A 12,907-nucleotide genomic window follows, 5' to 3' on the forward strand; every position below is an offset into this window, starting at 1 on the left:
GGAGCCCCTAAAACATAACATGCCCCCAAGCACCTTCACTCCCACTCCTCACTCACACCTCGGTTAGCAGCACTGCCATGTTCTTCCTGGTCACTTGAGGCTCAGGTTCAGGGTCATCACCCAGATTTTCCCCCATATCCAACATCTAATCAGTCTCCAAGCCCCAGTACAGGCCTGCACAGTGTTGCCTTTGACTGGTGTATGTTTGTATGTGTGTGTTTGTATTTCACTCTTTTTTAAAATTTTTAGTCATGTATATTTTTTGTGTCCTTTTAAATTTTATTTTTATTTGTAAGATAATTGCTTTACAATGTTGTGTTGGTTTCTGGTGTACTACAATGTCAATGAGCTATAAGTATATGTATATCCCCTTCCTCTTAATCCTCCCTCCTACTCCTCACCTCATCCCACCCACCTAGGTTGTCACAGGGAGCTTAACCTGGTACTCTATATGTCATTCTTTGAAGAGATAAAGCTCACTTCCTTCAAAATTCACAGAGTCCAAAGGGCCATACAAGAGAAAGTCTCTCCTCTCCTCCCTCTTGGCCCCACGCTCCCTCTCCCATTTCCTCTTCCCACCAGTAGCCTCTACTGTTTAGTGTGTATCTGCCAGAGACGCTGTGTGCATTTACAAAGAAAGAAAAACATATATTCCCTTTTGCCTTCGGTAAATACATTAGTAGTAAACCCTTCATAATTCCATTCTTTTTGTTATTTTTTCATTTAATGTACCTTGGCAATCTTTCCAAATCAGTACCAAAAGAGCCCCTGTAATTTTTTCCTTTGGCTACATACTATTCCACTGAGTAGACACACCATGTTTTATTTAACCAGTTTGCTAGGTAAATGGTTTTAAACCTTTGCTACTACTAATAAACTGCAATGCATAAGCTGGTACATGCCATTTTGCACTTGAGGATATTTCCGGAATTATACCATGTCTCTTAGTCCCTTGTCACTCTTTCCCCTTTTCATTTCCACTCTCTCTGTTTTAGCTTAGACATTCATCATTGAAGAAGGCTCCTTATTGGCATCTTTGTTATATTACCTTTAACTTCAGTTCAGTTCAGTTCAGTCACTCAGTCATGCCTGACTCTTTGCGACTCCATGGAATGCAGCATGCCAGGCTTCCTTGTCCATCACCAACTCCCAGAGTATACTCAAACTCACGTCCATTGAGTCGGTGATGCCATCCAACCATCTCATCCTCTGTTGTCCCCTTCTCCTCTCGCCTACAATCTTTCCCAGCATGACGGTCTTTTCAAATGAGTCAGTTCTTCACATCAGGTGGCCAAAGTGTGACCTTTAACTTACCCAGCAAATATTTAGTGAGCACTTTCTATGTGCCAGATACTTTGTAAAGACCAGGAAGAACAAGAGAATTAAAAAAAACAAAACAAAACAAAATAAAACCTCCTGCTAGCCAGACCCATACATCCTAGCCTGCCTCACAATTGTCTAAGCTTTGGGAGGTTTTTAATCAAACTGCTCTCTTCTCTGTGTTTGGAATCAGTTGACAATTAGTGACAGGAGTCAGGCAAATGGAAATCGAAACATCAATTTCCTTATTGTTGTAGTTTCATTGGCAAATGTGGCCAAGACCAACAGCCACCTGGGCTTCCTAATACTTCCCCTCATTTAAACCCAGAGGCTTTCTCTCCAGCTCTGTGTTTTAAAACCAAGCAGACTTTTATTCAGGAGCAAACTAGGTTTTAAATAGCTTTTGAAAGCCATTTTAGAATGTTTAAATATGTACTGTGCTTAGTTGCTCAGTCTCTCTGACTCTTTGCAACCACATGGACTGTAACCCATCAGGCTCCTCTGTCCATGGTGATTCTCCAGGCAAGAATACTGGAGTGGGTTGCCACGCCCTCCTCCAGGGGACCTTCCCATGTTTAAGTATGAAATTGCCTAAATTTGTACAATGCCTTGATTATAAACTCTTTAACACATGACAACTTTCTCCAAAAGATCAACAAGTAAACCACTGCTAATTCAGCCTAGTGACAGAAATAAATCTGAACTGTACTTTTAAAAAAATTCACTTGTTGCTAGGATATTGTAACTAATCATACAAAGGACTGATGGTTTTAGAAAAAATAGGCAGGGACTTTCCTGGAGGCCCAGTGGCTAAGATTACTGGGCTCCCAATCAATGCAGGGGGCCCAGGTTCAATTCCTGGCCAGGGAACTAGATTCCACATGCTGCAATTAGGACCCAAGGCAACCACATAAATAAATAAACAAATAAACAGTTTTTAAAAAGAGTCAGCAGATAATTCAGATGAGATTAAAAACTTTAAACTTTCTTCCCTCAGCTCCTGGTTGACATCCTTTTAAGGCAGAATGGCTCTGAAGAACCATCTTTTCAATAGGTTTCCTTTGTCTTTTCCTAATGTATTGAGCTAAGGAGGAGACTGTGCCTCTTGTTACTCGTGTTGATACTGGCTGGACATTTGACTCTTCCAAGAGGAGGTCACAAACATAGTCACAAAGCTACTTCAAGTCCTTCTCCGGTAGGTGTCTGAATAGCTGCGCTATCTCCACGTACTTGTCCTAGTTCAGGGGTGCCCTGTTAGAAATAAGAAGCCCCAACGGAGGCAGCAGTATTGGTGGTGGTACTAGCCACAGCAGCGTCGGAACCCTCCCTACCTCACATCCAACCAGTGAGAGGCATCCGGCCTGTGAGAGGCGTGTGCGTCTATGTACGGATTTGAGTTGGACCATAAAGAAAGCTGAGCACCCAAGAATTGATGCTTTTGAACTGTGGTGTTGGAGAAGACTCTTAAGAGTCTCTTGGACTACAAGGAGATCAAACAGGTCAATTCTAAAGGAAATCAATCCTGAATATTCATTGGAAGAACTGATGCTGAAGCTCCAATACTCTGGCCACCTAATGAGAAGAACTCACTGGAAAAGAACCTGATGCTGGGAAAGATTGAAAGAAGGAGGAGAAGGGGACAACAGAGGATGAGATGGTTGGATGGCATCACCGACTCAATGGACATGAGTCTGAGAAAGCTCCAGGAGTTGGTGACGGACAGGGAAGCCTGGCGTGCTGCAGTCCATGGGTCGCAAAGAGTCAGACACAACTGAGCAACTAAACTGACTGACTTTGCTTCTTGTAGGGTCGGACACAGCCCTGAAATGAGGTTATGAATGAGGAGGCATGAGAATGCAAAGAGACTCCTTGTGTGCCTTCTGCCCTCCCTTTGCAGCTGAAACCACTTTCTCAGAGGAGCCCCATGGCTTCCCAAATCATCAAACTCAACAGAAGATATTAGTTTTGATCTTCAAACTTTCTGTTACATTCAACACCTTCAGCCCCAGGCCTGGGTCCCACCACTAAGGATTCTAATTTAATCAGTTCCACGATCCATATTTTTGAAAAAACTTCCTAAGTTATTTTTGTGATTGGTCAGAGAGCACTCTCCTTTTTGAAACTGCCCCTCTGGCTTCTCTGACCCCTCCAAATTATGTTTTTTCTACTTCCTGAGCCCTCCCACTGCTCACCAGAGAAGCAAGAACTGCCTCCTCTGCCCCCGGTAACAGACATTACCCCAGAACTAGGAATGGAAATGTAACCCAGGCTGGGAAACTCAAGTCCTTTCCCAGGGTTCCTCTAACTGATGGGAAAATATTTTTTTAATTAATTTAGTTTTAATTGAAGGATAATTGCTTTACAATATTGTGTTGGTTTCTGCCATATATCAACATGTATACATCAACATGAATCAGCATACATACAACATGCCATACAGCAACACGAATCAGCCATAGGTATACACCAGGGCTTTCCTGGTGGCTCAGATGGTAAAGAATCTGCCTACAATGCAGGAAACCGGGGTTCTATCCCTGAGTAGGGAAGATCACCTGGAGAAGGCAATGGGAACCCACTCTAGGATCCTTGCCTGGGGAATTCCATTGACAGAGGAGCCTGGGGGGCTACAGTCCATGGGGTCACAAACAGTCGGACATGACTGAGTGACTAACACTTTCACTTTCATACATATGTCAATGGGGAAGATTTGCCCTCTCAAGTTGCAAGTCTGAGAACACACCCCATGCTACCCAAGATCGCAGTCACTGGATTGCAGTCATCCATCCAACTCATGGATGGTAGGAGACACGGAGGTCAACAGGTATAAAGAAGCAGGGCTAAGGAGTGGGAGCTTGAGGGTGTGGACTGACTGTCCCTGGATCCAGTTGACCCTGAGGCACGATCTGTCCCTTTCCTTAGTTTGGTCACATGAACCTACACATTCTCCTTTTATGCCTAAATTATTTTGAGATGGGTTTCTGTTACTTACAATAAACAAGCCCCTCTGTAGTTCATCTCTTAGTTGGTTTTTTGGCCTACTCACTGCACACATCAGTGAAATTAACTTAAAAATCAGAGCCCAAACCATCACTGGTCTGTCTCAAAAATCACTCAGTGTCCCACTGTCTTGGGATTAAGTACAACACCTTTCACAACATGTCCCCCCGTCTGACTTTCCAGACTTCCTACTACTTCACCATACAAGTGGCAAATCAGGATCTGGCCATCCAGAACACCCTTCTCCTACCTCTGCTGATTAAAATCTATGCAAGAAAAAGAAAAGAAGGAAGGTTCTCCTCCTTTTTCAAGATCCACTTCACTTTACTCTAAGAAGACTCTTCTAAGAACTTCCTGCCTCCAAAGATGTAATTATATCCCTCCTTAGCCCCAACAGCAGTATCTAATGATCTCTGACTCATTCTGCCTCAGATTTTGTGCTGCCTCATCTCAAGACCCTCTCTTTAAGGGCAAGACCGTTACTCAGCTGCCAGAGTCAAAACTCTGAGGGTCACTTCCTCACCTCATCACCCATGCATTTACCAGGTCCACTCTAACTTTCCTCTTAATTATTCCTTAACCCAATCCCATTGTTCCTGACACTCATCAGAACATTTAATATCTCCTACCCGGCCACTCTGATAGGTCTCCCTGCTGCCAGCTTTATTCTTCTGCAATTTATCTGCCCACTGATACCAGTAATCGTTACAGTATGAAAATCTGATCATGCTCTGCTCTAGCTAAGAGAGTCAAGACCAAACTTCCTAGGGAGGAGGTTAAGCCCCCTACTGCCCAGTGACTTGGCTTCTGTCTGCCATCCCAGGCTCACTGTTCACCATTCCCCAGGAAGCACCAGCCAGACCAGACTATTTGTGGCTCCCCTCAAATCTAGAGTGCTTTAATGCTGCTGGCCTTTACACAGATGGTCTCCTCTGTCTGGAAATGCTCCCCTCACCTCTGCCTAGTAAAGTTCCCATCCTTTAGGTAGTCCCTCTGCTGAGAAATCTCCCTGGACTGCCCTAGGTAACAGCATTTCCACAAGCCCCAGCTTAATCTGGAAGAAGATGTTCCCTCTGCATGCCCAGTGCCTACAACAAGGCCCAGTGCAGCACACAGGTGCTCAGTAAGTTGATTTGTGATCACTCACCTAGAGCCAGAAATCCTGGAGTGTGAAGTCAAGTGGGCCTTAGGAAGCATCACTACGAACAAAGCTAGTGGAGGTGATGGAATTCCAGCTGAGCTATTTCAAATCCTAAAAGATGATGCTGAGAAAATGCTACACTCAATATGCCAACAAATTTGGGAAATTCAGCAGTGGCCACAGGACTAGAAAAGGTCAAGTTTTTGTTCCAATCCCAAAGAAAAGCAATGCCAAAGAATGTACTCTACAACTGTACTCATTTCACATGCTAGCAGGGTAATGTTCAAAATCCTTCAAGGTAGCTTCAATAATACATGAACCGAGAACTTCTAGATGTACAAGCTGGATTTAGATAAGGCAGAGGAACCAGAGATCAAATTGCCAACATCCGCTGGATCACAGAAAAAGCAAGAGAATTCCAGAAAAACATCTACTTCTGCTTCATTGACTATGCTAAAGCCTTTGACTGTGTGGATCACAACAAACTGGAAAATTCACCTTACATATCTCCTGAGAAACCTCTATGCAGGTCAAGAAGCAACAGTTACAACCGGACATGGAACAATGGACTGGTTCCAAATTGGGAAAGGACTATGTCAAGGCTATATATTGCCACCCTGCTTATTTAACTTATATGCAGAGTATATCATGTGAAATGCCAGGCTGGATGAAGCACAAATTGGAATCAAGACTGCAGGGAGAAATATCAATAACCTCAGATATGCAGATGACACTACCCTAATGGCAGAAAGTAAAGAGGAACTAAAGAGCCTTTTGATGAAGGTGAAAGAAGAGAGTGGAAAAGTTGGCTTAAAACTCAACATTCAAAAAAGTAAGATCATGGCATCCAGTCCCATCACTTCATGGCAAATAGATGTAGGAAAAATGGAAACAATGAGAGACTTTATTTTCTTGGGCTTCAAAATCACTGTGGATTGTGCTCGCTTCGGCAGCACATATACAAAATCACTGTGGATGGTGTTGCAGCCATGAAATTAAAAGACACTTGCTCCTTGGAAGAAAAGCTATGATAAACCTAGACAATATATTAAAAAGCAGAGACATCAGTTTGCTGACAAAGGTCCATATAGTCAAAGCTATGGTTTTTCTGGTACTCATGTACAGATGTGAATATTGGGCCATTTAGAAGGCTGAGTGCCAAAGAATTGATGCTTTTGAATTGTGTTGGAGAAGACTCTTGAGAGTCCCTTGGACTGCAAGGAGATCAAACTAGTCAATCCTAAAGGAAATCAGTCCTGAATATTCACTGGAAGGACTGATACTGAAGCTGAAGCTCCAATACTTTGGCCAACTGATGTGAAGAGCCAACTCATTGTAAAAGACCCTGATGCTTTCCCTCTCTGGAAAGACTTGGGGCAAGAGAAGGGGACGACAGAGAGTGAGATGGTTGGATGGCATCATCGACTCAGTGGACATGAATGAATTTGAGCCAATTCCAGGAGATAGTGAAGGACAGGAAAGCCTGGTGTGCTACATCCATGGGTTTGGAAAGAGTCCAACACGACTGAAGAGAGTGAACAAGAACAAAGATATCCAAATCCTTTTCTGGCGAGAGCAGGCCTTGTATGACCATGGTACCTCACATAAGGCCCAACTTTGTGCTTGGTCAGCTTTCTTGATGTGCAGTGAGGTGCTGCTGTATTCTTCACTCCACAGAAGGAAGCCACCCTGTGGACACTGACATGCCATAAACACTTTGCTCTTACTTGCCCAGCTGAGGTTAGGAGACTGGCACTGGGACTAGACAGTGCAAATCTCTGCTCTATCACTTACAGAGCAGTGTCCTGGACACGTGTTTCCAACTCTTTTGGACCTCAGCTTCCTCATCTGTAAGATGGAGCCAGCAGTAGTTACCTCGTCGGATTTCTTGGTGAAGACCAAAGAGAAAACTTATTTGGTATGTCTGCACAAGTGCCTGGCAGAGGTAGCCAGTAAATTTGTTGAATGAATGAGTTAGTGAATGAAAGGCCCGCAGAATGGCAGCAATTCTTAAAGACACATCTCTCTAGTCCGTTTTCCAGAAAACCCAACATCTGGCTCCCAGTGAGTCCAGCCCTAACGCCCCTGAACCTGGGGTACAGCCAAACCCCGCCCTCCCCGTTCCCGCCTCAGTTTCGCTAGCCCTGCGGCCGCCAATCACCAGGACCTGGTCCCACCCCTAAACATCTTCACCAATAGGTCCCGGAAGGCTGCGGCCGCTACGCCTCATAGGCTGCCCGGCAGCTCTGCTCGCCCCTTTGACTACGTCATCCGCGCGGTGTACTGTGGGGCTTGTAGTATAGACAGAAGCAGCGCCCGCTGCAGGGTTCACTTTGAGGTTTGTGACTCTGGCCTGGAGCTTGGGAGGAAGGAGGAGCGGCATCCCCTCCATCTCACCTTTGGCTGATGAAGCCCAGGTTTCCTTGCTCTCCAGCGTAGTGCGCTGGGCCTGCCTGGACGCTAGTTATCAGCCGCCTCCCAAGAAACAGGAGCATTTCAGTCAACGTTCACTGAAATTTTAGATTTCAGTTTACGGTCAAGGAGACATTCATTTCCCTCATTCTTATAAGTGGATTTAGGGAAAGTGGACTGTGGGAAGCATGGCGGCAGCTCTGAAAAGCCAGCAGTGACTCCAGACTTCTCTGATTTCCTGGAAGAACCCACTGCAGAACTAGCAATCCTTAATTTATCCAAACCCTGTGAACCTTGTCTATTTCAAACTGCTTTATCGCTTAAAATCATGCAAGCTATCAATGGCTCCCCATTGCCTGAGATTTAAAAATGTATACCCCCCAGGGCTTCCCTGATAGCTCAGTTGGTAAAGAATCCATCTGCAATGCAGGAGACCCCAGTTCAATTCCTGGGTCAGGAAGATCTGCTGGAGAAGGGATAGGCTACCCACTGCAGTCTTCTTGGTCTTCCCTCGTGGCTCTGCTGGTAAAGAATCTGCCTGCAATGTGGGAGACCTGAGTTCGAAACCTGGGTTGGGAAGATACTCTGGAGGAGGGAAAGGCTACCCACTCCAGTATTGTGGCCTGGAAAGTTCCATGGACTACAGTCCATGGGGCTGCAAAGAGTCAGACATGACTGAGCGACTTTCACTTTCACTTTAGCTAGGCATATAAGGTGCTTCATAGCTATTTGTATTTATTTATGTGTGGTTTACATTTAACATTTCTCAACATTTGCTGCATATGAGCATTCCCTAGGGAGCTGTATAAAATATTGGTGTCCCACGCTGACTTGGGAATCTTGGGCAGAATGTGCCGGCTTTCTGTTTCGTAGCTCCCAGGATGACTTTGTGCAGCCAGGGTTGCAGAACCACTGGTTTGAGAACCACTAGTTTAATGCCCGTCAGCACTGCTGGGACCCACTTCCACGGATCCGAGCCTTTGCTCTTCAGGTTCCTCTGTTTCAAGTGGCTTTCTTTCCTTTTCCTGCCTGGCTGACAGTCATCCTGCCTGGCTAAGTGTGACTGCTTTTGGTTTTCCTCCCTGTCCTCCAGCAGATTCCTTCCTCCTGTAGCACTTTCTACACGCTCCTTTTTCTAGTGGCATTGGAGTTATTAATATTTGGTTGCTTGTCTGCCTTCCTGGAAAGGCTGTCTCTGGATCAGAATCTCTGGAGTTGGCCTCAGGCATCCGCTGTTGCTTACGCCTGATAGGTGATTCTGATCCATGACCCTCGATGGAATTTAGGCTCGCAAAAGCACCAGGTACAGTAAGCATTGATAATTTTTGTTGCATGGAATCAATGAAGCATCTCTTGTTCTTAAGGCAATCATATTGTTGCAGCTAGTTGCCTTTGATTCCCCTGGAAAGCTAAGCACCCCTGTGTTGTAGTATCCTCTTCTTCATTCATTACTTATTCATTCATCCATCAAATACCGTACACCCTAACAAAACCCTGGGGACTCAGGAGTAAATGTAATAAGAAAACATAGTTGCCACCCTCTGGGACCTAGAATCTATTAATATATTAGTTATAACATAGTTATTATTATCATTTCTTCTGAATAATAATTGGAATTTTCCAGTTATTTTCCTTCTAGATACTATTTGATATCCACAGGTGAGGCGATATCTTATTTCTTTATATCCTGAGTATGTTGCTGGCACACTGAGGACATCCTGTAAATGTTTATTGAATCAAGGTACCACATTTCATTGCACTTGTCACAATTTATTTGTGTGATTATTTGATTCATGGCTATCTGTTCTATGAGCTATAAATCGCCTGAGAACAGGAGCTGAATCTATTTTGCCTGCTATGCCTGACACAAGGCCTGGCCAGCGTAGGTGCTCAATGAACATGGCTAAGTAAATAGATAAATACATATAAGGCACCATTAAGAAACAGAAATGAAATCTCCCAATCAAATATCCACTCCCCTCTCCCTCCATACTCTTCCCCCCAAAGGTAATTTTCTTTCTGAGCGTTAGGGGATTTCAAGTTAGAGTGAGCATGAGCCCCAACTGAGATGATGCTTCTTTTACTTACTTACAGGTTGACCTGGGCCTCTACTTCAGGGTCTTTTGTTGGCCACGTCTGCAGGGGCTGGATGCCAAAGGACAGAGAGGACTTGGCTTTCCACAGAAGGGTCTGTGCCATCTGACTCCCGCAGGATCCTTTTGTCAGAGGCTCCATCAGTGGGCCTGGAGGCTGCAGTGCTGTACTGAAGCAGAGGGGTTGGGAGAGGCACTGAGAACAGAGAAGAACATGGGCCCAGTGCTGGCCTGTTCTGGCCACTCCTCCCTGGGGGCCAGCCCATCAGTAATAAGGGGTGAAGACAAGACACTCCCAAGATCCAGGTGCCCCACCAAGACTGCACCATACCCTTACTGCACACTGTGACATCACAGCTGCAGAACCATCCAAATCCTATCACAGCCCTTAGAGATGACTCTCCAGGCACTGGAGTCGAAGGTACAAGGAGGATGGTGAGTATGTGAACCATCACAGACTTATTTAGAAAAAGGCAGCATCCGCTGAGGAAGGGAAAGCTTGATCCGGAGTACCTGCAGAGAATGGACCTCATGGCCATCAGTGTTTAGTCCAGGAGTGCCTGGTTTATCTCCCAGCTTGCAATTAAAACAGCCAAAAAGAGCCTATACTGGCAACAATGCTGTAGACAAAAGGACCAAACTCACATTTCAAGAGTAATGGCATAGAGGAAGTAAGCAGTAACCACTTGTTGAATTAGCAAATGGATGGTTTATGCTAATTGAGAAACTGAGAAATACATTGCTGAAACAAGCCTGTTTCTTTCTCCAGTGACACAGTGAGGAACATGGGAAGGTGATTCTGGGACAAAAGAGGGCAGCTTTGTTAGGAAATGTAGGCATCCTGCTTATTCTGATTGGAATTATTTTCTGAGCCAATCAACAGCATTCTTCCCCCATCTCTACCTCAAGTGACACACAAATAAACAAAGAAAATCCAACTACTTGGAAAATAAAAATCAATCTTAGCTAACGCATGTCAAAAGGGACTCTTTATACTGTCTTCTCAATAAACGCAGTGATGAGGCAAAAGACAAGAGACTTGGTGGTCTTATTAGTGAGGAAGAGGCCTCTGACAGGGAGCCCCCATCCTGCTACAGGGTTTAGATGCCAAGAGAAGTGACTCCACACAGCCTGGGTGTTTGGAGCCAGATGGGCACTGCCCACTCCCAAGCTGCTACAGTGGTACCAATTATAGGCTGCAGGCGTGTTGCAAAAGAAAAAAAGGTCACTCTTGCCAGGTTTATAAGTGATGACCCAGCTCCCCCCATCACCTTGTCTGGGTCTGAGAACACAAGCTGCATACCTGACCCAGACTGCTGGATAATCTTACCCTAGCTGGCTACAGGCCACTTATCTTGGAAGCAACTCGACAGACATGAAAGGCTCAAGCCTTCCACGTATGACAAATGGCAAGGAGGGAAGGTTCTGGTATGTTTGTTGTCAGTTATTCTTTACTCACTGGTACCTCAAGTCTTCCAAAACCCAGAGTCCTAGGGGTTACAGCTGCCTTAGCAATAAACAAACAAATAATGAAGCAGGGTTCTGGGTGAGAGGCACAGTTTTTCTTTGAACCCTCTATAGATTTTTCTAAATTACAAAAATAACAGTTGTATGCAAAAGATTTATTAAGAAAATGTTCCTTTCTCAATTATGCAAGTTTTTTTTAAAAAAGGAAAGAGTGCGCTCCTATAAGAAACTGATAAGCAAGTGAAGGAAGCCGGACAGGGAGGTGAGGTTTCATTGTCAGGCAAAGTCCTATGAAGGAACAGCTTCAACTCAAGTGGAGCCGGGCTGTCCCACGTGGTAGCATCATGCCACATGTGACCACCGAGCAAGGAAATGCAGGCAGGGAAAGCAAGACATATGTGTGTAAAACACACACTGGACTTTGAAGACTTAGTACAAATAAAAAGGGATGCAGAAATTCTCAATAATTTTTACGCTGACAACATGTTGAAGATAAAGTGTATGGATTTTAATGTGGCTACTAGAAAATGTAAAATCACATACAGAGCTGGCTTTGCAATCTGCTTGAGGTCAGTTATGCATCAGAGCTGTCCCACCTGCGACGAGGAGCTGAGGGCCCTGGGTCGCGGGGCGGGGGCTGTAAACTCCAGGCACACAGTGCTCTCTGCACAGGTGGGCAGAGCAGCTGCAGTAAGCGCGAGGGTGGCACACCTAGGAAGAGTGGCCACCCAGGTGTGGGTGTCAGGGCAAAAGTGCACTGAAGAGGGGAGGGGAGAAGATTCCACAAATGGTGAGGGGATCTGATGGTGTGCATGACACCCCCACTTCCAATCCCTTACCTCTCCCAGTTCAGTTTGGTATGATTCCCATCACTCCTCTGTCTACATATTTGCAACTTTTATGTGCCATATGTACTGAGACTATAATAGCGCTCTGTAACTTGCTCTTCTCTCTAATCCAGTCTTGGATATCTTTGTAAATCAGTAAATACAGATTCATCTTTAACATGGAACATTACAGAAGGAAATAACCTCATATGTTGATTATATTCTTTTAATCTTTAAATACTAAGATTGTTTCATTGTTTTAGCATGTTATTGATTATCCCTTTCATCTTTAAAATTATGTTTAGAAACACTTAAATGCTAGTTCTTTTAAACCTTTCCACTGTTTAATTTTGTCTTTTTGCCTAACTTTACTCTTTGAGTTTTTGAGTTCTTTTTTTTATACTCTCACCTAATTCTTTAGCTTCATTTTCTAACTGTTCAGATGCTGTCTCATCACTGTTAATTTTAATCCTTTTCCGCATTTCTGTTATCTTTTCTAGTCTTAACATTCTAATTTAAAAAAATGTACATCCCTCTTAATCTTCTGACTTATTTTATTTTTCTTGTCTCACTATTTAAAATGTTCAGCAGAGGAAGAACTTCTTGGAAAGATGGCAGAGGAAGTGCTCATCTGCATAACTCCTTGGAAC

At 44.3% G+C, this 12,907-nt stretch overlaps 1 protein-coding gene across 3 annotated transcripts in view; it reads right to left on the bottom strand.

Moving 5' to 3' along the window:
• Nucleotides 1-12,907, bottom strand: part of GARNL3 (GTPase activating Rap/RanGAP domain like 3) — a 161,475-nt gene that overhangs the window by 132,067 nt on the left and 16,501 nt on the right. Inside the window, exon 2 of one of the 3 annotated variants that reach the window (XM_043917119.1) lies at nt 9,963-10,133. The exons of 1 other annotated variant lie outside the window; for it this stretch is intronic. In XM_043917119.1, coding sequence (XP_043773054.1) covers nt 9,963-10,133 — 171 coding nt within the window. The remainder of the gene's footprint in view (nt 1-9,962; nt 10,134-12,907) is intronic. One more of the 3 variants, XM_043917121.1, reaches the window with a different exon arrangement.

The sequence above is a fragment of the Cervus elaphus genome, chromosome 11, assembly GCF_910594005.1.
Source record: "Cervus elaphus chromosome 11, mCerEla1.1, whole genome shotgun sequence".
NCBI classification, from domain to species: Eukaryota; Metazoa; Chordata; class Mammalia; order Artiodactyla; family Cervidae; genus Cervus; species Cervus elaphus.